This window comes from Osmia lignaria, chromosome 16, assembly GCF_051020975.1.
Source record: "Osmia lignaria lignaria isolate PbOS001 chromosome 16, iyOsmLign1, whole genome shotgun sequence".
In the NCBI taxonomy this organism is placed as follows: domain Eukaryota; kingdom Metazoa; phylum Arthropoda; class Insecta; order Hymenoptera; family Megachilidae; genus Osmia; species Osmia lignaria.
Window position 1 is genome coordinate 6,810,345 of NC_135047.1, and position 26,653 is coordinate 6,836,997.

At 41.9% G+C, this 26,653-nt stretch overlaps 2 protein-coding genes across 22 annotated transcripts in view; one reads left to right on the forward strand and one right to left on the reverse strand.

The window, feature by feature from the left end:
• Positions 1-8,424: 8,424 nt before the first annotated feature.
• On the forward strand, positions 8,425-9,698 carry LOC117601227 (ankyrin repeat domain-containing protein 16). Of its 2 annotated transcripts, XM_034317746.2 has the most exons (3): positions 8,425-8,781; positions 8,841-9,196; positions 9,271-9,698. In XM_034317746.2, the coding sequence occupies exons 1-3, from the start codon at positions 8,672-8,674 to the stop codon at positions 9,630-9,632; spliced, it is 828 nt and encodes a 275-aa protein (XP_034173637.2). In that variant the 5' UTR covers positions 8,425-8,671; the 3' UTR covers positions 9,633-9,698. The 2 variants fall into 2 exon arrangements, with proteins under 2 accessions (XP_034173637.2, XP_034173635.2); XM_034317744.2 differs by having other exon boundaries at positions 8,425-9,196.
• A 1,127-nt stretch (positions 9,699-10,825) lies between these two features.
• LOC117601225 (latrophilin Cirl) overlaps positions 10,826-26,653 on the reverse strand; it is a 308,948-nt gene continuing 293,120 nt past the window's right edge. For 13 of the 20 annotated variants that reach the window (XM_076692820.1, XM_034317719.2, XM_034317732.2 and 10 more), the window contains 9 exons: positions 26,379-26,604; positions 26,122-26,287; positions 25,775-25,989; positions 25,582-25,685; positions 24,462-24,506; positions 22,829-22,997; positions 21,629-21,850; positions 16,686-16,883; positions 12,089-15,738 (listed from right to left, as the gene is read on the reverse strand). In XM_076692820.1, coding sequence (XP_076548935.1) covers positions 14,950-15,738; positions 16,686-16,883; positions 21,629-21,850; positions 22,829-22,997; positions 24,462-24,506; positions 25,582-25,685; positions 25,775-25,989; positions 26,122-26,287; positions 26,379-26,604 — 2,134 coding nt within the window. In that variant the 3' untranslated portion in view covers positions 12,089-14,949. The other 7 variants (XR_013063568.1, XR_013063569.1, XM_034317736.2 and 4 more) reach the window with 7 other exon arrangements.

The window sequence follows — 26,653 nt, forward strand, 5'->3', positions numbered from 1 at the left end:
GTCGAATCGATTTTGCTCTACAAATTATGTAACCTCGATGCTCGAAGATTAATGTCTCTTGCAATCCGCAGGGACACGTCAGCGAATAAATTCATGCAAAAATCGAGTTACAAAGAAAACTAAAAAATAGGGAAATCAAGATAGTGGTTGATCTGGTACCGGTACAGCGTGTTCTCTCGATCTAACTTGCTAGATTCACCGCTTATGAATGAAAGGACTCGGTCAACATTTATCTCTTTCTCTCTGATGCAAGATATTTCGGGGTCGAATGAGTAATATCCGATCGATGATTAATTCTGTTATTCCCATTGAGCAACCTCGCCGCGAAGCGAAGAAATTATCGAGAGAGAAAATCGAGGAAAACACACGGTGGCGCTTATCGTGACGTGTGGTTGCTGTTCGAAGGATTACAACAGATACTCGACAGTTTTGATACATGCCGTTTACGTCAGTCTTGTCTCATCTCCGCAATGAGAAAGCGACTGCACCTGTACACGGCTATGATCACGGTATTTGCACACTTGATGACCTTGCGGGTATCTGTACCGCTGCATGGAGCCTTGAACTTGCACGACGAAGAATCTCGTACGAAAGGATCGAGTGGATGCATTCGGTACCTCGTTCAAAAGAAACTAATCCAGATTTTGTCATTTTCTTTTCAATTAGAATTACATAATTCGATAGCCAGGACTTAAAAATTTTACATAATTGATTAATTAATTTTTAAAAATTATTAGACAATCCTAGGATAGTATCAGCGTAAGGTAGCAAACTAAAAGCTTGAATTTGAAAATTATTAGACATTTAAAAAGACATTAGAAATTAAGGATCATTTTTAATGTGGTAGTCGCAACGCTGGTGGTCCGACACCGTCAGGATTTCTCGGCTATTTTGCGAGCGTTAGTTCGAAGGCGATTATCCGTAATGGCGTTTCTACGAAACAACAATTGCCAAGACGAACACAGTGATCACGCTTATCGTTGCTTAATTCGTATGGACTCGCGTTACGCAATTGTGGCCACGAAACGATGCGCAGCGAGCCGTTCCTTTGATTCTTTTTCTCATGGCTCGAAATTCTTAGCATTGCGTCAATACATTGCATATCGCGAGGGTCATTGTCAATGACTGGTATAAGATAACCAATTAAAAGTTTAAGTTTAAAAATTGGCATTATTGTTAATAACTGATAAGCCTTTATGAAGGCATTTCCATTACAGCAGTCGGGTGTCTCATCGCATATGGTCATTTTCACTGTGACAATCAATGCGTTAACGTGTAGTTTCACTTGCGATTATTAAATATTACTGTGCGCAATTTAGAGCACGTGTAAAATTCGCCAGGTATTCAACGTGTTAAGGTCAATGTCAAAACAGATCGATCAAACAATCAGCCAAGTAAGCATCGATCGGACCCGTTCGCGAACTAAAATTTATGACCAACAGGAAACTCGATTAACAAGTCAACCACTGCTATAAACTTGCAAGTTTAGACGTCCTGTTACAAGCGACAGTTTTGCCCGTAGGCTCGTGTAACATCCTGAAATCTTCATTCCCACGTTTGCACGTTCGATAATAAATCGGCAATGATGTAACGTTACGAATGTAATTACAAAGTATTGTTCGAGGCAACTCCTTAAAGAACCGTTCGAGAACACGTGTTTTTATTTCGTGAATGCACTGTTCGATTGCAGGTAAATTTAAAAAAGAAAAATTCCAAGGATTTCGACGAGGTTACATTGATCGTTTTAGACGATTTAATTGAAACTCATTAGAAGGCACAGATAATATTTGCAATCGCTAAGAGAAAAGAGGCGTGGAAAGGCGCAAGGTTTTCTCAGAAAAATTCTCAAGGATTCAAGGATTTATTTTTATCCTTTCGTGCGTATTTTATATACAAGATTTCTTCTCAACAATCAACAGCAACCTCGAGAGAAGTGTTATTTTCAAATAGGAAGCGAGCGTTTCCCCGTGCAATGGAAAACGCAGGAAATGAACGGCTTCGATGAAATCCGCGAGCATGGTTGCTTTATTCCTATTTCCCGACTGGCGCCAGCTGATCGTCGTCGTATAGAATCCGTGCAATTAAAGATTCAATTTCGCATCAAATTATAGTTATCGAGTCTGGGGAAAATGACGTGTTATTACAGGTCTGCTGGTGTACGTTTCGGTCCCTGATAACTTCTTTCAAGGGACGAGGGTTTGTTACAAAGTATCATTGTTCATAACACGTATTACAAATGGAAAAGAAATTTGAAACAATTACAAATTGGTTCACATTTATCAATTCCAAAAAATGGCAATTTGAACAGAATAATGGTCCTAGGGTTAATATTAAAATAATAGCTACGATTATTTTAAACACACCGCAACTCTTCCTTTAAAAATATTCAACTTGAAATAACAATTACATCTTTGTTGAACGTCCACTGTTAATTCTGTCAGGAATGAAGTGACATCATTATTGACCACTACGATGCAGAAATAGATGAACAAACAGGCTTGAAACATGTTGTTAAAAGGGAAAAGCATCGATAGAACGGCATCGGAACATCGATCTTCGCGCATCGCATAAATTAGCTTTACATCGCGATCGAATGCGATGCAGGTTGAAAGGAGATTCATCGTATGCAAATTGACGATCGATTGTCGGGACCGCGGGGTGAATTATGCTCATGTTGGTCGATGTTATGGCTGACAAAGGCTCGCCTGATATTGCCGGCATACAACTACTTTACGAGTCAGCAGAATAATGAAATGATCCAGAAAGTCGTAGCTTACAACTATTTCTGACGCGTGTTGATTGTTCTATTCGATTTATATTCAAATATGTAACCTCGCATTGCCATCAATCTTTGACAGGGTAATAATAGAAATACATTCCTCTAAAATTAAATTTACATTCAGATTAAGATATAAACAATATTATTTATTACAGGGGTAAATCCAGAAGGTTTCTTTGAAATGAGCACAATATCCAGAATTATAATTAATATTTTTATTTCTGCATCCGATAAAATTTATTTCACAAACCATCGAGGTTTCTTTTGAAATCATTCCAGGATATAATTACAGTATCTAATGAAAATCGATTAAGACAATTCGTAATATCGTAAGATCGTAGACACTTGCATCACGCAAAAGCAGATGCAACCACGATGGGCAAGATAAATAAGAAGAATAAGCGAAGGCGTCTTCAGTCCAGCAATTATATCGAAGCGAAAGGTGGATGGTTTTAATCGAACCTTGAACGTTCTTATGAAGCGATTTTCTCAACGCTCCTCGCGTTCACATATTCGATTGCACAACCAGCCCGGAAATGCTTTATTGGTGGTTAATTGTTGGCATTGTTATCTCGCTTCGGCATAACGGTTATGGAAATTTCACGGTAAAAATGAAATGACTTTTCCAAGTAAAAATATTTAGCCAAAACTACGCCGTGTATTCACGATTGCCACTATAAATCATTATAATCGCTGAAAACAATCAAATCCAACAGCGTACGCAATACCTGTCGATAAATAATTTATTCGTTGCGTATACACCTGTTGTGCCATAATCCGTAAAATTGTACAAGTACTAATTTTAGATAAAGGGTTACTACAAAATTATCACACCTACTTATTATATTTCTTTATTTATATTCTATAATATACAAATTTTCATATCTACCTTTCATATCTTTTCATTTATATTTTATCAGAAATATTTTATAATATAAATTTCATATTTTTATCCTGTACTTTTGACTATTGACGTAAGTAGGTACGAACCGAGTACCCCCTACAAAAATCGTAATTATAGCAGTGACCACAGATTCAACAAGAGTGGACATGCCTTTGTTTTCGAGAGATTTTGAATTTGTGCCTTGAGAACGAGCGCCATCTGCTCTATTCACGTATAAAAAATGCAAAACACTTTGCACTGCAACAGTCTAACGCACGTTCACGGTAAGTAGAGTACTTCGATACCATCCACTGCACTCTATCACTTATTATAAATGTGACGAGCTCAGCATTGTTATATCTCATCATCAGTAACAAAGGCATGTCCATTCTGGTTGGAACTGTAGCCACCGTGGTCCGTAAAGATGTTATCGGGGGTGGTGATCCTGCTCTTCGATTAACATTAAATAGGAAGGCTCCACCGTCAAAATCGGTGGGGTCATTAGGTCCGCAGGCGTCTGGAGTTGGGGCTCCAGGCGCTCTTACTTGCGGCCCAAGGAGAGGCCAACACTGGGTGCGACCCCCAGTGTCGGCTGCAGGGTGGACAGTAAGGAGAGGTCTCAGTTTGTACCTCTCCCTAGGTAGACACCTGTCTGCCAGGCGTGGAGAGCTCTGGAGCAATACACATTATGTCTCAGAGCTCCCTTTTAGCGCCATTGCAGGTCGCCGCGGGGTTTTAGTCAGTAAGAATCTGACACTCCCCCGCTGTCCTTCCCCAGGGGACGGTGGGGGGTCTTATGCAAGATTTCCCCGTGTTAAAAAAAAAAAAAAAAAAAATATTTACAGCCACTGATTCAAGAATAAGTAGCTAGCTGCGGCACCACCATCAACCATTTGACCTACAGCGAAGTGAAACACCATCAGTCTTATAGCGACCGCCGAGGGATGCAGATCAACCTGCTAAACATACATATACCTTGATTTTATTTTCTGCGTTTATTTAATTTGCTTACATCGCCGCTTTCTTTATAACGCTCCATCCTTTACATCTCTGCACCCCTTACATCCCTGCATTCTTTTCATCCCTACATTCTTTTCCTCCCTACATTCATTTCATCCCTACATTCTTTCCATCATTACATTCATTTCAACCCTACATTCATTTCATCCCAACATTCTTTTCATCCCTACATTCATTTCATCCCTACATTCGTTTCATTCCTCTACATTCGTTTCATCCCTCTTCTTTCGCTTCATCCCTCTTCTTTCGCTTCATCCCTCTTCTTTCGCTTCATCCCTCTATATTCGCTTCATCCCTCTACATTCGTTTCATCTGTCTACATTCGTTTCATCCCCCTACATTCGTTTCATCCCCCTACATTCGTTTCATCCCCCTACATTCGTTTCATCCCTCTACATTCGTTTCATCCCTCTACATTCGCTTCATCCCTTTACATTCGCTTCATCCCTCTACATTCGTATCATCCCTCTACATTCGTTTCATCCCCCTACATTCGTTTCATCCCCCTACATTCGTTTCATCCCTCTACATTCGTTTCATCCCTCTACATTCGTTTCAGCCCTACATTCGTTTCATCACTACATTCCCTGCATTCTTCACATATTTCCGAACATTTTTATGCAAAATCGTGCAAAATTTAGTTCCCTTTTTCGCCACCAGAGGGCGCTGATTCGACCTCGAAATTTTAGTTCGAATTTTTGCCGCTAGAGGGCCAAAAATTGAGGTTGATTTAGTTCCTTTTTCCAAAACCAGATGGCGCTGATTCGACCTCGAAATTTTAGTTCGAATTTTTGCCGCTAGAGGGCCAAAAATTGAGCTTGATTTAGTTCCTTTTTCCAAAACCAGATGGCGCTGATTCGACATCGAAATTTTAGTTCAAACTTTTGCCGCTAGAGGGCCAAAAATTGAGCTTGATTTAGTTCCTTTTTCCAAAACCAGATGGCGCTGATTCGACATCGAAATTTTAGTTCAAATTTTTGCCGCTAGGGGGCGCTATTTTTTCAAGAGTCTCGCGAAAACCTCGAAAAAATAGCGCCCCCTTGCGGCAAAAATTTGAACTAAAATTTCGATGTCGAATCAGCGCCATCTGGTTTTGGAAAAAGGAACTAAATCAAGCTCAATTTTTGGCCCTCTAGCGGCAAAAATTTGAACTAAAATTTCGAGATCGAATCAGCGCCCTCTGGTGGCGAAGAAGGGAACTAAATTTTGCACGATTTTGCATAAAAATGTTTGCAAATGTGTGAAGAATGCAGGGATGCAGGGGATACAGAGATATTAGGGATGGAGGGATGTAGGGAATATAGGGATGAAAAGAAAGAAGGGATGAAATGAATGTAGGAATGGAAAGAATGTAGGGATGAAAAGAATGTAGGAATGAAAAGAATATAGGAATGAAAGGAATGTAGGGATGAAAGGATGTAGGGATGAAATGAATGGAGGGATGGAATGAATGTAGGGATGGAAAGAATGTAGGGATGAAATGAATGGAGGGATGAAATGAATGGAGGGATGAAATGAACGTAGGGATGGGAAGAATGTAGGGATGGAAAGAATGAAGGGATGAAAAGAATCTAGGGATGAAATGAATGTAGGGGAGGAAAGAATGTAAGGATGAAAAGAATGTAGGGATGAAATGAATGGAGGGATGAAATGAATGCTGGGATGGAAAGAATGCAGGGATAAAATGCTGCAGGGATGTAAGGGATGAAGTGATGTAAGGGCTAAAGAGAGGTAAGCGATGTAGAGATGGAAGGGAAGCATAGATGTAAGGGATGCAGAGATGTAAGGATGAAGAGATGTAAGATATGTATGGATAAAAAGAATATAGGGATGAAAAGAATACAGGCGTTAAAAAAATGCAGGGATGTAAATTGCGCGGTAGGTTCAGTCTGCATATCAGCATATCATCCTGGGGTGTCAGGGACACCGAAGCATCAATCACTATCTCTACGTACCGCCCTGATATCATATTGGGGTCTTGAGGAACCCAAAACACCGGTGAGTATCTCCGTATACCTATATTATACCATCCGGGGTGCTAAGGACCCCGAAGCACCAGTCACTCTCTCTACGTACCGCCCTGATATCATACTGGGGTCTTAAGGAACCCGAAACACCGGTGAGTATCTCCGTATACCTATATTATACCATCCGGGGTGCTAAGGACCCCGAAGCACCAGTCACTATCTCTACGTACCGCCCTGATATCATATTGGGGTCTTGAGGAACCCAAAACACCGGTGAGTATCTCCGCATATCCATATTATATCATCCGGGGTGCTAAGGACCCCGAAGCACCAGCCGCTATCTCTACGTACTGCCCTGATATCATACTGGGGTCTTGAGGAACCCGAAACACCGGTGGGTATCTCCCCATACTTATATTATACCATCCGGGGTGCTAAGGACCCCGAAGCACCAGCCACTATCTCTACGTACCGCCCTGATATCATACTGGGGTCTTAAGGAACCCGAGACATCGGTGAGTATCTCCGCATACCTATATTATACCATCCGGGGTGCTAAGGACCCCGAAGCACCAGTCACTATCTCTACGTACCGCCCTGATATCATACTGGGGTCTTAAGGAACCCGAGACACCGGTGAGTATCTCCGCATACCTATATTATACCATCCGGGGTGCTAAGGACCCCGAAGCACCAGTCACTATCTCTACGTACCGCCCTGATATCATATTGGGGTCTTGAGGAACCCAAAACACCGGTGAGTATCTCCGCATATCCATATTATACCATTCGGGGTGCTAAGGACCCCGAACCACCGATGAGACTCTTTGCTTACCGAATCTACTGCATTTGGGGTGTCTGGGACCCCGGAGCGCCTGCGATACTGTTTCCATACCGACAGTTTGGTATTTGGGGTTTCAAGGACCCCAAAGCAAGTAGCGAAATATAAGAACGAAAAACAAACAAATCGTGAAACTTTCTTGTTCGGAATAGTGATGGGTTTAAGCGGATTTAGCGAAATATAAGAACGGAAAACGAACAAATCGTGAAACTTACTTGTTCGAAATAGTGATGGGTTTGAGCGGATCTAGCGAAATATAAGAACGGAAAACGAACAAATCGTGATACTCACTTGTTCGGAATAGTGATGGGTTTGAGCGGATCTAGCGAAATATAAGAACGGAAAACGAACAAATCGTGAAACTTACTTGTTCGGAATAGTGATGGGTTTGACCAGATGTAGCGAAATATTAGAACGAAAAACGAACAAATCGTGAAACTGACTTGTTCGGGATAGTGATGGGTACAACCGAATCTAGCGAAATATAAGATCTACATAAACAAATTAATTAGTGAATGCAGGATAGTGATGGATTTGACCGGAAATAGAGAAATTTTAAACGTAGAAAGCAAACAAATCGCGAAATAGCAATAGCAAGTGAAAGATTAGACCTAGAAAGAGTATAAAACGTTGAAAATAGGAAATATAAGAATATTTCTCAACTCATTTCCACTTCCCTGTCACCTGGGTATACTTGAAAACCTAACAGAAAATATAATATGATACTTACATGTGTTTATATATTGACATTATGGTATACGGGGTGTCAGGGACCCCTTTGCGCCGTTGATTCTCTCTGCATATCGATATGTCATCCTGGGATGTCAGGGACCCCGAAACACTAATGGTGCACTGTGCGTGGGGTATCTGGAACCCCTTTACGCTGCTGCGGGCCGACTTTATTTCATCCTGGGGTATCTGGGACCCCGCTATACCGGCGGCGCAGCAGTATAATGTAATGTAATGGGTGCAGGGATACAAGGATATAAGGGATGTAGTATATTTTCGTGAAATGTGCCAAAATATTCTATTTTTAAATCACTTCTATTAATTAATTTATATCTTTGTAAAATAATTCATCCTGTTGCTATCATTTCGATGTATATGCAACTACTTTGTTGAATAATATCTAACGATGACAGATCCTAACCTATCTCGGGACTTCTTGTACATATGTCAAAATGGATACTTACCGAAGGTGCAGGCACTTGTGTCGAAGCATAAACTGCAAGATTGGACCATCTTCCGGCATTCGGCTTCCGGTGATACTGCATTGCACGTCGCTGCGCGGGTGGGTCATTTGAATATTGTTCGATACCTATGCGAATCTTTCGAGAAACCTAATTTCAGAATCGATGTTGCCAACAAAGATATGAAAAGACCACTGCACGAAGCGGCTCAATTTTCCAACGACGAAGTTTTAAAATATTTAATTAATAAGGGTGCAACTGTAGATTCCTTAAAACGGGCTGATTGGACTCCTCTCATGTTGGCCTGTACGAAAACTGGAAGTGAGGCGCACGAATGCATCGCTGCGCTCTTGAACGCAAAAGCTAATCAATCTTTGAAAAATAAAGACGGCTGGACGTCGTTGCACATGGTTTGTCGTTCTGGAGATGAAACTGCATTCGATTTATTGGTGAATAAATCTATTAAATGTATCAATGATCGAAGCAATAATGGACGCAGCGCTCTGCACATTGCTGGTAATATATTTTTATGTTTTAAATTATTAATTAAGCTCTATGGTTTTAATACTTAAGTTCCTATGATTTTCTAGCGTTCCATGGTCACGAGCGTTTAATTGACCGACTGATGAAGCTAAATGCAAATTTATTAAACGCGCGAGATTCGTCAGGATCTACTCCTCTTCATGAAGCAACCAAAGGAAGTCATCTAACTGTAGTAAAGAAACTTATAAAATTAGGAGCAAATGTAAGAGCTACGGATAACGTTGGTCAAACTATTTTACACGTGGCTGCATTGGCTGGAAATACGGAAATTGTTAGATATATTTTAGAAAATGATTTAATCGATAAACACGCGGAGGCGTTGTTTAATGTAACACCTTTAATTGCGGCTCGAAGGAGCAATCAATTAGACGCTATCGAATGTTTAATGCAACATGGAGCTGTAACTTAAATGATCTTATAATTATTTTTATTGGAAATATTCAGAATAATAAAGACGAGCCACATTTTTTATTCAGAGATTGGTACACATTTATTTATCCTTTGTTCCTGTATCAGACAGTCTTAAAGAAGCATACAAAAATGAAGAAACGGAGGCTCTTAGTAGATCGGAGATACCTAGATATTACAATTCTTCTTGTTCGTTTGTGTTCTTCCTTCTTCATCTTCACGTCTTGTCTTCTGTTTTGTTCATTCTTCGGTCTTCCACTTCAGTTTCAACTTGTTAAGCGTGCGCAGGCAGGCAAGGCAGGCAGGCAGACGATGATTCACGGGAGACTTATGCGCTTGTTACGTGCTAAAACGTGTTGTCCGCGTTGATTACCTTTCGTATTAAATATCACTTACAAACAGAGAACATAAACGGTAAGATCACAGAAATCTTTACGAATTCTATATGTGTGAATCGCGCGACGCGACGGTACCTTTGCGATAATTTTCCCTGCTTCTTCGTGTCTCTTTGGGTGATTACGGTTTAGAAAAAAAGCCGATTCGAAAAATATTCCGATACTTTCAACGGGTGAAATGGATGGATAGGAGAGATGGTAGGAGACTTGAGATGATGCTGTTGCTGTTTACATGAAATTATTGATTCTCTGCGATCGATTCAACGTTATTCCTTATCTGACTCGTTAATCTGTACCGATCTTTTTTTTTTTTTTTCATTGCAAGCAAAATGAACGAATTTATTCGCTAAGTATCTCGAAGGACGATTGTGATTGGTTCGAAGATGCATTTAGCTGCATGCAAAAGAGAAAAGGGTGGAAAAAAGTAAAGAGACTGGTGTACTCGATCAGAGAGAAGATCAACTTTTGCGGCTGTTTCGTCGCGTGAAAGAGGAGAAGATAAGGTGTAAGGAGGTAGGAGAGGAAGAAGGATATTCATATTTTATAAAACGGCTAAGGATAAAACATGCACTGTGAATATTTGTTCGTTCAATTAACGTCGCACATTACCATCATACGCTTTTCTCTATTCGGTTCTCGAATTTCTGTCGTTCCCTTTCGATATTCCTCTCCTCTCTCCTAACATTCCTCTCATAATGATAGCCTAAATTCACAAGTACTCGATTCCATGTATTTACATTCCCTCGTTACTCTCGTCCGAATCTATACCGTTCATCTCCATCGTTACCTTTCTTTAGTGGAGTTCATTTATAAATATCCAATGATTACTTGGGCTCTCTCATTTAATAGGTTTTTTTTTTTGTTTCTTTTACTTCCTCGCTTAATTTATTTACACATTAACTAATTACGCTTGGGACTTAAGTTAAACCGCCTCACGCATTCGCCATCACGATAATAGTCACTGTAATATCCACTACTTACTAGTAACTTGTCTTACCTAGTGTATTCTTTTCTGTTTTCTCACATCGATCCTCTCGGTCGCCTCCCTCTCTCTCTCTCATCATGCACACGATGCTCTCTTTCTCTCTGTTCACACGTCTTTTTCATTTTCCATTTACATTACAACGTGTTCAACATGTACAAAGCCCTATTTACATTATGTACACCTCGCTTCGAGAGTTTCCCGACGATAACGCTCTCTCCTCCTCTTTCACACGCAACAACCCTTTCAAAGTGACGTGACAATGACGACAGTGTCCTCTTATCTTCGATGGCCCGCCGGTTACGCCGTTATCGATGCTAAGAAACCAAACTGAAGGAGCAGTAAGGAAGGTAAAGGAAGGAGGGGGAAAAAAAAATAAAGAAGAAAGAATACGCGAAATCGTAAATCGATTGCCTACTCACAGAGGTGTGCTTAGGAAGTCGTCCCTGATCTACTTGGCTCGTGCACCTTATTTAAGGGATGGAATGTGGCTGCGTTTACGATTAACATTCTGGCAATTGGTGGGCAAGATGTTGCGCTGGTACAAAAATTATATTCAACTAGATCCCCGTCGCCTCGCGGACGTCGAAACGCGTCGACACGTTTCTGAAACAAAAACGTTCGAAAAATTGAAATACGAGTTCACGGGACCGCACGTCGAACAATGGAAACCTTAACCAGTTAAAAATAACGTCGTCGCGTATCGTAACGTGTTTGTTCATGGTTTTACTTACGTGTATTGAGCGATCCGCAGGAGAGTCGCGGGTATCGGGCAGTGCGATTTGAAAGTGTTAAAATTTTTCAATCTACTACTTAAAGTAGAATAAAGTAGAACTACTCAAAGACTATTTGATGTAAACTCTTTGCAGGCTCGATACCAACTAACGTCTCTTGTATGCGTTCCTCTAATTGACCCGAAAGATACGTCGCGTGTTATCGCGACGACGAAGGAATGTAAATAAACGAAAATTACCATAACGGTGTGTATGAAAGTAATAGGAAGTTATTCGATTTGACGATTTTTTATTGGTGACGTTACGCGACGATCGTGCAAGAGTTACCTGGTAGATTCGATCTACGAATAAGAAAACGAGACGGTAGAGTTTCATGGCTTGAAAAATTGTATGTACAATAGCGAGCATAGGAGGCTTCTCTAAGGAAAATAGCGAAAGGAGATTCCATTGATTGATATAATCCTTGAGAATCACCATTGAAAATTTGAATAATGTAAAAATAATTAATTGAAAGATAATAATTCTGAAAATTCTAAATTTGAAAAAACTAATTATTGCTGTCTTTTTAAATAAAAATTATGATATTTTCTGTTAACTAAAATAAGCCTAAATTGCACGAGACTGTACATACACGTTTTCCTTCTACCTTTAACATGCTGGACAGAAACGGCTTCCAGATGTGTTTGTTCTCCATATCTAACGCTTGTGCGGAGGGTCTAAAGAAACCAGGATAACCGCGAACGGGTTAGCGCGATGCCAGACTGAGCAATAACGTTTCTTTTACAAGTCGGAGGAAACGTTCGCACGCTTATCAATAGCTGGTACCCTTAACGCTGATTATCGCTATTTATAATTCGCCTATAGATTTAGTCGCCTTAACGTACAACGGTTTGCCGGAGAGAAGGATCACGGCCGGCCCGGCTGAGCAGAGAAATAAATTAAACGGAGAAACGATGTAGAAAGTTGTTGTCACATCGTGAAAAAGATTATGTTGAATGAATTCACTGCGTTCGCATGATCTCTGGGAACGTGAACACACAACGATCTTGTCGAAAGAAGAAAAATTTGGCAGGCATTTTGTCTCGTATGGAACCACAGTTTCCGTAGGAGTAACATGATTAAAAAGAAAATGATTTAGTCTTACCGTAGTTAATTGATCCAACATAACTTTCTCCAATTACATCGATTCGAGAAGAATATCGAGCTACAATGGCGTCTGGTGTAGTCGATATCCGTCTGTCAAGGATCATCTTGCAAGCATAAAATTTCGTCACCAGACTCGCGACGATCCGATGGCGGCGATCAATGGATCCGTTTGATCGAACCTGTCGCTCGTACGATCGCGCATCATCGATCGTCGACCTCGACACGTCCGCTAATTACACATTAGATAACACTCACGGATGATAAAAAATAAATAGCGCGCGGGTTTCCTTAGTTACACATTAGATTACGCGGTTACGACATATACCTTTTTTGTTCTTTAAAAAATAGTAAAAAACAGTGACTAAGTTTTTTTTGCTTTTTCCACGTCGCTCGGAAAATCGCTTTGTATCACTATATATTTATATATATACTTGTTTCGTACAACTCTTTCGCCCATTCGTTCTTCTCGGGTTTTCTTTATGTATATATATATATAATATCGTTACTGTATACATACATATACATTTATATATATATAATTTTTTTTATTTATAAAAATAACATTCTGGGACTAAAACGTAACGTTCCAAAGCAATGTACAGTGAGGAGCTGGCTAGGACGACCGATAAAGATACTTTTAGCCGTGAATTTTGTTGCCTTCCTTTGGAAGGAATTTTTAATCATCGAAACGCACGAAATGGACACACGTTCCTATATTCTTTTTTTAGAATTTACCCCACGAAATTGTTGCCATTCGAGAAACGTAGATTTTAGAAGCGATTATTTCTATGATGCGATCGCTAATATAAACACGATACTCGTTAATCGAAATAAGCGATTAAGTAACTTTACTTTCTTCCCTACGCTTTGGAGCGAGATTTAATATCGATCAGCGATACGCGATATGTCACTGAACGCTGTCCACCGTTCGATGAAATGCAAGACCTTTGACAGGTAAACACCAGCTCCAGATTCCTTTATCGAGTCGTCACCGATTCCGTTCGGGAATCAAAATCGAATTCTCGTCGATCGTTAACGAGCGAACGATTTCCTCAACAAAATCCCCAACGTCGATCTCGATATGTCTTCTAAATTTCACTTCGTCCACTTCGCTCAGTATCGTGGCTCGTTAACGAGAAAAGATTGGATCGACGAGATCATCGAGGAATATCCTTCCTCGACTTCGACGCTCGCGAGGACAAGTTTCGAGGAAAGTCGAAGACAAACGAGAAGATCGTATTCGAGAACGCAAGGAAATAGTTTATCCGAAAGTTACGATCCTTACGTTTGCCTGTTTCCCGATGTACATGAAATACTCCTTGAAACCTATCGCATCCGATGTTCTCCTAGCGGATCTTAGCAACCTAAGAGGACTCGTCACGTTTTATCGTTCCTCGCACGACATCATATCCGCCATTCGATGAGCCAATCCCAGAGGCGCGCGCATGGCTTTCGACGGTACAACGACGACTGATTACTTTAACAGGAGGTCCGCTTAATTGATTCTATATCGTACAGAACTCGATCCTCCGCGTTTAATCATACATACACGCATCGACGCACACAGACAGTCGCACGAATCCAACTCGGGACGACAGACACGTCCTTTGGCGGTGGACATCCGCCGCACTCGCAGCCTCGTGCACGCGATCCCCGAAGAAACGGAAAGAAAGAAAGAAGAAGGCCCTTCCATGGCCGGGCCCGGTTTATCGTTATGGCTAAGAGAAACGCGGCGGCCTCGAACGGGTCGTCGAGTAGCCGCTGTTTCGTTTGAGCTAAGAACGCGTCGGTCCCGTTCACCCGGACCATCCGGATGAACAGAGCGAGTCTGAGACGCATCGGTGCTCCGGAATCGTGGCTCTCTTCAGGAACGAACCACCGTGGTCGGTACAAGGGACCGCGATCGATCTTCTCGATCCGTGACACGACTCCTTGATCCGCGAACGACGCGTTTCTTCGACGCGTCGACCAGCACAACGCGACGATTCGACAGCGAGCAGGAGCGCATCGGTCGTCCTCGTGCAGGAAGACGAAGAGGACGACAAGATGAAATGAGACGTCCTAACACTCGCTGTAGGAAGGTGGTGGCATACCACGGCCGGTGTACATGTCCGTCTGAGGCTGCAGGTGACAGACGACCGTGTGCCCGTCGAGAACCGCGACCGTCCTCGTGTGATCCTGTTGAGGGGGTATCCCGTAGGTGGCGGGCAGACGGGGCAACTCACCGCGCTCGTACCAGGCTTGCTGCTGCTTCCGCAGCTTCTCCCAGCAAGTGTTCAGGGTCCTTTCCACCGCGGGACTGTACTCGTTCGCGTCACAATGAATGTTACCGCCACCGCCACGCTCTGTCAGCGTCTGACCGTAATGCACCAGGTTCCTGTCGGTGGCTGGCGAATACGGTATCAATGGTCTGTGATCGCCGTAACTCCTGGACGACTGTCTGCTCATGTCGCTTTGCCTTCTGCCGTCTTCGTCGGACATGTCCGACACCTGGATCTCCCCACCACCACCGACGCCACCTCGTTCTATCTCCTCGTAAACTGGCTCGTCCTCGTTCGTCAGCTCCCGCGGAATATGCACGTGTTGACCGTGATGAGCGTGCATCTGATGATGTGCAGGTCCGTTCGCACGACCGTCAAGGATCTCCGTATACTTGTGCTTCGGGATCCTCCTACCGCTACTGCTGCCGATGGTTCTGTTACCGATGATCTCGTTGCTCTCGTTCATCACCCTTGCCCCACGGTTCCGCCCGGAATGGCCCAGGGTCAAAGTGTTGTGCGTCCTGGGCGACTCCTCTTGCTCGGAGCCGCCGTGTCCGGAGTCGCGGGAGTACGATTTAAAAGAAATGTTCTGCGGAAAGACAGATTCGTTCAGCGATTTTTCGATGGATGCGTTTCGGGGGGAACATAAAATGTGTGTACGGTTTGATACATGAGGGATTTGGATGATCTGTGATTACGCGAACGAAGATTTTTCCGATGCCTTGCTTCAAATAGGATAAATTATAGTAAATGCGAAATGATATCCGAATTTTGGAAATGCTACGTCTTCGTTCGCGCGGCTCCTACGAATCAAAAGATGGGATATCGAGTCTCAACGAGGATCGTTATGGTGAACTCGAAAATGTTTCACAAAATCCACGAGCTCGCATGCATGGTCGATGAGACGAGTGAGAAGATTCCGTACGTGCTGTGTATGATATGTACAAGGACTATGATCATCGACACATTCATGGTTTCATTCTTTCACTACTAATCGAAAAGGTAAAACACACAGAGCGAGCTACGCGTTTCATACGAAACGAAAGACGTCTACCATTAACGAACTGAACTCGATCTCGTGTTTCTTCAGTGTATATACTCTACAATTTATCGTGAAAATCGGAGCAATTTCAAAATCTTTGACCACAGGACTTCAAAAAAAAAAATCGTGGCTCCGAAATAAAATAAACGATCACGTAGGAATTGAAAAAAGGGAATAAGGGAAGACCCAAGCTCTTGATAGGACGGACATTAGTAATCGGGAACATTTTCCCCACACCTCCATGCTGAATCGAAACGTTGGTCCTGTCAAAAATCACGAGGTGTTTTCTAAGTGTGCATAATGTGTCTCTAGGTGCTTGTTTAGTAAAATGAAAAACAAAAAATAAGAATAATCATGGCACACCATGCAGTGAATAGAGAAACAATCGCAGTAAAGAGAAAAAAAATAAGACAGTTCGTTCGAGACAATACACGACAGGACACGACACGAGCGAGCTACCGAGTGAGAGTCTTAGCTGCAGGTGAGTTAGTTACCTTCCACATGAGGTTTTTGTTAAGGTGGCCCCAAGTGGCGGTGGCAGATTTGGGGATATTAGGAGCTGAGGGTAAGAAGGCGTGACGGGCGTACGGCAGCGTGGCCACGATGTGAGCCTCTGTTGGAGAGGATTCACTTGGCACTGCTACTGCCGGCTGCCTGTCGACTATCGCCCAGCTTCGACCGGACGCCAGGTACTGTAAAAATCGAACCATTCGTCGTTTCCTCTCAACCCTCCGTTTACTGATTTCGTAGCGAAATAAGAAATGATTGAGTCGTTAGATGTTGTGTGCAGAGATGAAAATTCGCGACTATGTCGTCTCACTAATTTCTCGTCTCTGAGAGGATAAATGATTCCGAACACCCGCCCTTTGAAACTAACGAGTTCTAAATTATCATTATCTTCTGTTCAGGGGAAAGTTCTATTAGGTACAATACCAAGCACGTAGGCTTATCGAGTTACCAGTAAACAAAGGGTTACCCGAGTCTCACGAAGCCCTGGACAAATCACCTTGCTCCACATCTCCATCTCTACTCAATCTCATTCCAGTGTACATTATCAAACGTTTCGCAGTTATCTCATCACCGAAGCCTGTTCTTTGAACATAATCGTCTTCGTCGTTGATTATTCCACCGACACAAAGAGCCCTGGTTCTCGTCGCGAATGGAAGATTACTTTGATGCAGCGTTAGACAGTTTAAAAGAGGACCTCCGGCCCCGTGACCTTTTGGGAAATGACACGAACACGAAAGATAGGGAGGAAGGGAAATCCGATGATATCGCGCGGAGCTGTGATGCTCGCCGGAAGCGTGGCGGATTTAACTCGTACACGAGCGAATCTACGATGTAACGGGCTGAGATACGCGGTGTCAGCACGCACACCTCGGCCACCTTCGCGTCCATCGCCGTGTGTGTTTGTCCTGGACGAACGATACGCGATTGCACCGCTTTTCCGGGCGTACGTGGACGGGTCACGCGAACCCCACTTCCGGTCGATACGTAGCCAAGATTTTTCCAACCGTTTTCCTACGCTTGGAACGGTGGAGCAAGTTACGTACTTCCGCAGAGAATTTTCTAGCGCAAGAATTAATTTTGACTGCTTTATGATCTGTCCAAGAGCCATCTAGTTAAGATTCTTTTATCATGCAAATACAGATTGTTGAAAAATTTAATTGTAAACTTAATATGAAATTAGTATTGGACTCTAATAAAATTGGTACGAAAAATGATTGACTTGTACTACTAGTTTTTGTACCCTTTAACCTGATTTCGCAAATCTTCCATAGTCTGTTCACTTCAAGAACATTAAATCTTTACTTTCTATTCAAAATAATCAGGCTGCAGTGGAGCAAGGTAAGATGCATCAGAGATCGTCACACGAGAGGAACGAGTCTTCCTCGTATTCGTACTGTCTTCAATAAGGTTTTGTGTAGCTGACACGCAACCGTGCCGAGACTGGGTCATTTGTTTCAGAAAAAAAAAAACAGCGTAATACCGATCGCAACAGGACAATCTTTCCTGTTAGTTCCATATCTAATTATAATTTTTACGCTCGTGATTGAACAGCGAGATGCGTTTCGAAGTTCAAACGCGAGCTGGACTCGTTAGAAACTCCGATGATCCGTATTACCCTATCTCACCTCTTGTCGAGTGTGCACCCGGTGTTAATTAGCGAGACGCACGGAATGAGGAGAGAGAAAAAAAAAATAGGAAAAAAAAAATACGTCCATGTGAAGGTGTAGGTGTGTGGAAAGCGAAGGTGGTGAACGAGCGTGTGTATGCTGCGGAGGAGGTGTGAGAGAGACAAGAGGGATCGCTTGATCGCGGATCTTTCTCGTCTCTGTGATTTTTTCCCCTGTCCTCGTGGTCGAGTGACCGGTCGTCGTGTTAAAAAACACCCCGAACGCGTGTTGAAGACGTGCGTTTGTCAGGCTGTGAACCGAATCAAGTAAATCAATCGGAGAGCGCAGAAAAATTTGAAACTCAGTTGGAAAAATGAAATTATTGAAAGTAGAAAACTTGTACGCTCTTCGATTGAACGATTGCTCGACAACAAGCGACTTAAAGATATTTTAAAATTACGTGGGCAGAATTCGAAGCTTGTCTCTTAGTGATATGCGAAGAATTGTTTCATTTATTTTAAGGATCTATATAGCACGTATTCTGCCCACGCGTTCAACATTCGCTCGTACATTACGAATCTTTCAGAATACTTTCTTCGTGATCCAGACAAATTTTCTTGGAACTTCTTCAACTAGTGATTGCGAGTTACCGGTCGGCTCGCGCATCAGTGCCTCGACAATAAAAAGGAGTCGATAAGCGACAAACAGGTTTGCGAACAAGCCACAGATAACTTGCTAGAACAGATGCTACCGGTTGGAATGTAGGAGCTGGCCTTTCTAAAGCTTTGCGATAGAAATTGCTGACATTTTAGTAAGTTATGTTCTGAGTGCCCGATTTTAATGCTTAACACATTGACCGTCATAATAAAAATAGCCATGCTTAATAGAGTCAAAATGATATTAATATTTCATAATTAAGAATATTAATTCTTAACGTTAATTATTCCTATCGTCTCTCTAGCGATTAATGTGTTAAACAACTGGTCACGATTATTTACAATTAACGATATTATTAAATTGAATATGATAAATTAATTACAGATATCAAACAGCCAGCTAGTGGAGAGAAAATGAGGACACAGGTTGGAAAGTGTTTCTCGAGCGGAGGTCAGCCATCAGAGGCGCAACTGCGAAGCCGATTGTAAATCATCGATGTTACAGATTCGTTACGTGTCTCGTGCGCGTGCCATTAGCGTTTCATTAACGATCCGGAACATCTGAAATAAATGGCGAGCACAAGCGAGGCTCGCTGCGACGAATATCGCGGTTCATTCGTCGAGAGGGGAATGTGGGAAGGGAAGAGGGTACAAAGTAGCCAGCAACCGCGTTACACCAAACCCAGAGCCAGATAAGAAGCACGAAAATCACCATTGTTAGTAGGAGGTCTTGCAAATAGTACTTTCGCGTGTTTACAGGTGTGCAAAATCGAGCGAGAGAGCGTGCTTGTATTTTTTCCCCCTGTGCTTTCGTAGTGACAAACACTTTATCATTTCGTTGCTCTTTTCTTTGACGGTAAACAGAGATCTCCCCTTTGAAAGAGAGAGGGAAATAATTGATTCTTGTGCTTGAAACATGAATTTTTCTACAGTTATGTGGTACTTTGAATATTTTCAAAAAGGGGTACAATGCAATTACATAATCGTCCTGTAACGTCATTCGTCATTTCCAGCTGGAGAACACAGCTCGAGCCGCAAGTAATCTCTACTAAATCCGATAAATTCGCTGAACAATTGGCAATAAATTTTTTGCAGAAAACACAATGGCACGCGATTAGCTAGGGGGTGGAGTTATCGTTTTATCTACCAGCGAGTATCGTTGTTTTATCATACGAATTTGCGGCACGACCACGTTCAATAATTTCTCTCTTTTCCCCTCTCTCTTTCGCCTTTTTTTTTATTTCTGTTCATTCAAACCAACCACCCTTGTACGTCGTATTCTCTCACTCTTATTCAACCCCTAATCTCAATCCCCTAATTTTCTCTCTTTCTCTCTCTCTCTCTCTCTGTTCTCTCTAAATTCTCTTCACAACGAACGCGATAGGGTCGAAAGAGTCGAACGGTTCGTTAAATGCCTTTTTTAGCCTGTCTCGCTCCAGAGCTAGCTTTTCGAGGCGGCGAAGCGATTCTCGGCGACGTTAAAAAAAGTGTTTCTGGCACGCGTCGCTTTCGAGCGGAACCGCGCGACTAGGAGGGTCGAGGACACCCACTTCACAATTTATCCTGCAACAGACTTGGGGTAACACATTAAAAAAAGAAGAAGAAAGAGAGAAGAAGGAAGGAAGGAGGGCGTAGCTTCGAAGATGACAGGGAGACTCGGTCGAATTAGCATACACGAGCGAACAGAGAGCCAAGGGTGGCGGTGACAGTGGTTAAGACGCTTAACTAGGCGGATGGGGCATTTGAATCCCTCGATTTTCTCTGATATTTCCTTTAGATGTTAAACTGGGAAAAATTTGTTGCCTGCGAAATTCTATGAGATCTTAGAAGAAACCGTTGCGAGGAAAAAACTGAAGAACAGAGTGCATGGATTATAAGATATTATAAGAACTCTTGAACAACCCTGACAGTGTGGGGTTAAATCGAAAAGGTTCACGTGGCAACTGCAACGGAAACCACTGTTCCTAATCAGCTGGATGATCGTGCAACGAGCTTGGAAACACGAGTTCACGTTGGAATCGCAGTCGATCTGCGGACGAAGGAATTCGTCTACGATAAAAGTACAAGTACCTCCGCGGTATCAACTAGGGTGACGTTCGTGGAACGAGTGACAGAACGGCGGTGAAGGGAGTGTGCGTTATTAATTCCAGTACCATTAATCATACTTGCGTTACTGGCAGAAACAAGCGATAGAGGGGGAGAAAAAAAAATAGTGGAGTAATAGAGAGCGAGCAGAGTACAATACACAGCTAGAGCCATACAGCGGCAGGAATAATAGAGTGAGAGAGAGAGAGAGAGGGAGAGAGAGACCTATTTTTGTTCATCTTCGTGATTTTCAAAAAACAAAAAGAAAATATATTCCCTCTTTAAATCGTACGTATATTTTTGTATCCCTCGCGACAGACACAGCTGTCAGACTGGTCGTTGATAACTGTCAAAAGAAATTCGTTTCTCGGTTTGGTGTAAAAGCGGCTATCGGATACCTTGCTGAGCGGGATGCCTATTGTGGTTGCTAGGTGCCATCATGTGCATCTGGTGTGCCCCGACCGGCGACCTCAGCGACAAATTGTTCAGGTTCACGTTTATCGAAAGATTCGTATTGTTACAGGCGGCTGTCAGGTTGTTGTGATTGTTCGGCGGTGAGGTGGTCGGTGTTGTACCCACATTGGAGGCGGCATGAGGCGACAATCCGGAACTGTCCGTCGTCGGCGCCGATGGATTCGACGAGGTGTTGTGCGAGGCGAAGTCCTTGCCGCCGTTTGCACCGCCAGCGCCGCCGCTGGTACCGGATGAACCGCCGGAGCTTCCGGTCATCGTCTTCGAGCACCTCAGGCACTTTGGTAGCCAGGAATGACGGCGCACGAACTTCCTGTATTCCTTCCTCACCTGGAATGGCAAAGCAAACCCACCCCCCGAACGAAAGGTTTTTAACGGTGCACAAAGAACCAAGGCAAGTGCGAGCGCGCGTTTCGTTTTTTTTTTTTTCTATGAAAAATATAACAAAAAATGATGAAACAGAAAATATTGATCACGATTCATTATGTATGTATGTCGAGAAACTAGGTGAACATGTTTGCGATTATACGAAGCGTTTTGGTGCTGAATTTACAGAGAAATCAAGAAAACAGCGGTGCATCCTGCAGTGGCAACCAAAGTATAAATTATGTTTATAATAAATCATAGAAACGAAAGATAACGAGCTGCAAAACATATTACAGGATCCCCGGTGATACAGCAAATAAACGTGGGTGATTTCGATTGCCACAGCACTTTATTTGAGACATCATTGGTTGTCATCGTGTACGTTTGTGTACCAGCTTGTCGCGTTATATAACATGATTAATCTCAAATCATCTTGCCTAGGTAGTTATTTGCTACTTATTTATAAATACGAAGAATCCGCTTTTCCGTACAGAGTGCATCGAATTCTTATGTTACAAGATGCTTGACTCGTGATTAATAAATGTTGCTATAAACTTACTCGATAGAAACAGTTTTACAATTTTTATATATATATTTATATAATGTATATAAAATTGCATTATTTTCGATTCGAAACACGTCACTTTTTGATATAACTCCTCGAATCGTTTCTTTCGCTTACTTTTCAGCCACCGCTACAAAATCAAAACTGTAATTTACATACAATGGAGAGCTTAACATCGTTCACCATTACGTTGTCTCAAGTTCTTCGCATTGTTTGTTTCTCATGAATACGATTTTCGATGAAAAATGGTATCGAGAAGGATGACAGAATGAACGGATGACTATGATTTTCTCGGAGTTATCTAAAAACCCGGGTAACAACAGGTCGCAGAGAATCTAAAGTAAGGTAGACGTTTGGACCCCGACGTATTCCCTTACCTTCTCGTTCTGAACGCAATGGAACACAAAGATAAACAGCCCCTGGAGACTATTCAATATGGTGAAGATGTACGCCATCACGACGGATTCTTGGTTCAAGTAGAGGAGCCCGAATGTCCAGGTGAGCCCCAGCAGAAATACCAGGACGATTGCACCTCTCAGCCATGCCCTGATTTAAGAAAAAAAAAATACACAATGCTTAATAAATTATACCGAAAGCAAAGAATTCAACGAGATAATCGTGGCGATGCTTAAAGGAACGTGAACGAGTGATGTAACGTTACACGAACCCATTCAGAAGACAAACCTACTTTAAAATAATAAATTATGAAAAATTATGGAAAATATTTTTCGAAATATATCAATTATTATTCAGTTTGTTTTCCGAGCAGCTCGTACGAGGGTGGATAAAGTGATAGTAAAACAGAGAGACAAAAGATCGAATAAAATAAAAACAGGGGGTCAAAAAGGAAATGATCTCTTAGTCTCGTGCCATCGAAAGAATTAAGGGGTAACGTGCTAAATGATCGATGATGGTGTGACTTTAATTCTAATAATTCCAATGCTACATTTGTCACGTTCTTATCGAAATGGAGCGGCGAGAACACGTAAGATTATCAAGGGGACGGTGTTATGCACCGAAGTGCACGCAACATTTCGAGCTACGCGATGCTAACGTGTACTAATGTTGCTCGTTTCTAAATGTATGCACGTGATGCGAACACGCTCGAACAAAGCATTAGCAACGTTAATGTTCTCGCGAGACTCGAAAGCGGTTACAGGTCCTATAAGCATCGCACACACGCTATACGTTTCTCGTTTTCTTATTCCTCTTCTTCATCATTTTTTTCCTCTAATTTTTTTTTTTTCTTTAATTCTATTCAAAAGTATCTCGACTACAGGCTACAGGAGATTCTAGGATACACAGGGACACGAATTACCCAAGGTGGAGGCAGGTGTTTATTACTATCTGGCGTACTGTCTAAGCTACTCTCAAATCAGGCGTAACACCCGAAACTAAAGGATAAATACGGCATGCGGTTTGAATTGTCGTGTGTACTCAGAGGAAATGCAAACAGCGTGACGTATGTAACTAAAGGAGTTCAGAGAGCATCGATCCACGGGCCACGTGTGCTTTCTTGTCAAGCGTTTCACCTTTAAAGACACCCCGCTACGTAAGCAGCTTGACAATTGCAAATTATTCAAGCTTATTTTTTCTTTTTGAACGAAAAATAATAATGATGATTGCGGTTCCAATGAGTCGCACGATCCAGTGATACACAGTACCGGATAAATGAATTTTCCTTGAATATCGAGCAAAGTAAACTTCCTTTCGCAAAATTTTATTTTAATAATTCATCTAAATTCATTTGTCCAGTACTGTAAGAAAATTATTAACGATCAGCGTGTTTCGCGAGACAGAATCACCACTACATTCTACGTTCTACATTCGCAGAAACTAACAGATATAAATGATCGATAGCTTTAAATGGAAACAGAAGAAACAGAAATGTGAGACGGTGAAAAGAAAAAGACACGGGAACGGATATTAGTAACATGATTGTTAATGACGAATGATTGAGAGATGAATGATAATAATAATAATAATAATAAAAATTGGTAAATATCTTACAAGTGCGCTTGCAATTTGTTGGGAAGAGCATTCTCTTCCTTTCCACTACCAACCAACCACGCCATGCAGAAGAATGTAGAACAGTGTAGACAGAAGTGGGTAGAAGATTTAATACAAAAAATGAAACAAGACAGCAAAGTTAGGTGATTGTTCCGGCACCATTTAAAAATTAATTGATTATTAAAAAAAAAATAAAAAATAAACAATACTTCATAGTTTTCGCTGTTGCAACACTCGATTCGTATTACTATCCGATCATATCATTGCATTAGTACACAAACAACGTTCAACAACATTTAATTACTCTCTTACTATTAAACATGGGCCAAAAAAAAGGTGAATAAAAAATGCAATACCCAAAAAAAGGAGATAAAAATAAAAACAGAGATACAGGGCGACGATTATCACGATAAAGCAGTCTCGATAATAATTCGAGTCGAGTTTGCAAAAGAATTTAACTACCATCACCAATATTTTCGCACCGAGATTTATCAAGTTAATGCCGTATCGTTATTCTCTTCGTTCGACGTATATGTATTTCAAACTGGTTTCGTTAAAATGAGAAAAAGCACGTGTTAATTATTACTGTGCTCGTTCGATTGTCGCTACATCCGAAATCTCTCGTTCAAGTATGACTCGAGAGTGACCGGGGTTCCGTAATCACGTGTATGCGCGTTAACGAGCGTTACCAAATCATAAATACATGTATATATATATAAATATTGATATATAGAAATATATATATGTATATTAGCAGTACAAGTGGTGTGTCGAACAAACGGAAATCTGCGATCATTCCATAACACAATAACTGAATAAAACGGAAATAATCAAATGAAAGGTACTCAGCATGGCCGGCAAAAAGATGCGTGAACAATAAAAGACTCTCTTTCGGGAGATCTCTTTAAGCAAGTAAAAGCTTGCGAACGTGAATCGAAAGCACCAAAACAAACACTTCGATTCTACTCGACGACAGGATCGTATCTCGAACTGTGTTTATTTAACGGATGGACTCGATCGAATTACTTCAATATAGAAATATACATAATGTATATGTATATACAGATTCATTATTACGCTCCATGTATGCTCAGGAGAAACGCGGATTTTCTAAGCTTACCTTGCACTGGCCAATCGCGAGTGCTCCTTACTCTTCATCGCTATGGTGGTGTTTGCGTGCCGGCACATCATGTAAATCGCCATCGACAAGAATACTAAATTTGCCTGACAAAAAAAGAATATGGGCTACTTAGACCTATGTCGTTTTATAAAAGCAAGATTGATTGACCTTTGTGATTATCGAGCGATCTTACCAGTATAACGAGTATCACAGGTCCAACGAAGCTGAAGATGAAGTAGTTGTCCGCTCTAAGCCAGCAATATCGATCGGTACCGTAACTAAGGGGATCGATTATGCAGGAGATAGCTACGACCAGCAACGGTGCACCGTAAGCGACTAAATAATACCAGCGGAGCCTTGATTTTTCCGCTTCGAACACCTCGATTAGCATCACGTATAATTGGAATCCTGTATGGAGAAAATTGGAAAGGAATTACACCCTTTTCCTTCTTTCTATCGCGAAATCATTCGATAAATCATGGTATCCGAGCTGTGTACAGTTGGTCGAATGATTACAGTTAAAAGCTTCGGGAGAAATACCTTCGAGGAACATCCAGGCGAACGCGCAGAGGAAGAAGAAGTGCAGCAATCCGGCGACTATACCGCAGACAATTCTCTGGTTCGTTTGTCCGATCCCGCAAACGAATAAAATTTCCGCGATCAGCAGGCACACGCAGAGATTCTTGTGGATGGTTGTACGATCCGACTGGAAACGAAACGATGAACCGTTCATCAGTAGGCATTCGATCGATTTCATATCAGCCGTGTTACGAACCGCGCGGAAATCGAGGGATTACCTTTAGTCCGCGAAATAATTGAAACGTCAGAATCGCTAGAACGAGGCAGACCACGGAAATGATGCAACCGATATAGGTGATGATTTGCAACGCCACTTGATGAGCGATGTCCAGTCTGACAGCGTGAACGTCCATTAGAACGGCGAAATTCGTTAGGTGGTTGCACTCGCATACCGTGTGAGTCTCGTTGGTTTTCCGTATCTCGCAACCCTCTTCCGACCATGCGCTGAAAAATCAAATAGAAGGTTAATAGAGTATTATAACTAATCCTCGAT

Excerpts from the sequence above, each read along its gene's own strand:
- LOC117601227 (XM_034317744.2), top strand. The coding sequence starts at position 8,626 with ATGACAGATCCTAACCTATCTCGGGACTTCTTGTACATATGTCAAAAT. Across the intron at positions 9,197-9,270 it reads CAGCGCTCTGCACATTGCTG|CGTTCCATGGTCACGAGCGT; the intron begins GTAATATATTTT and ends ATGATTTTCTAG.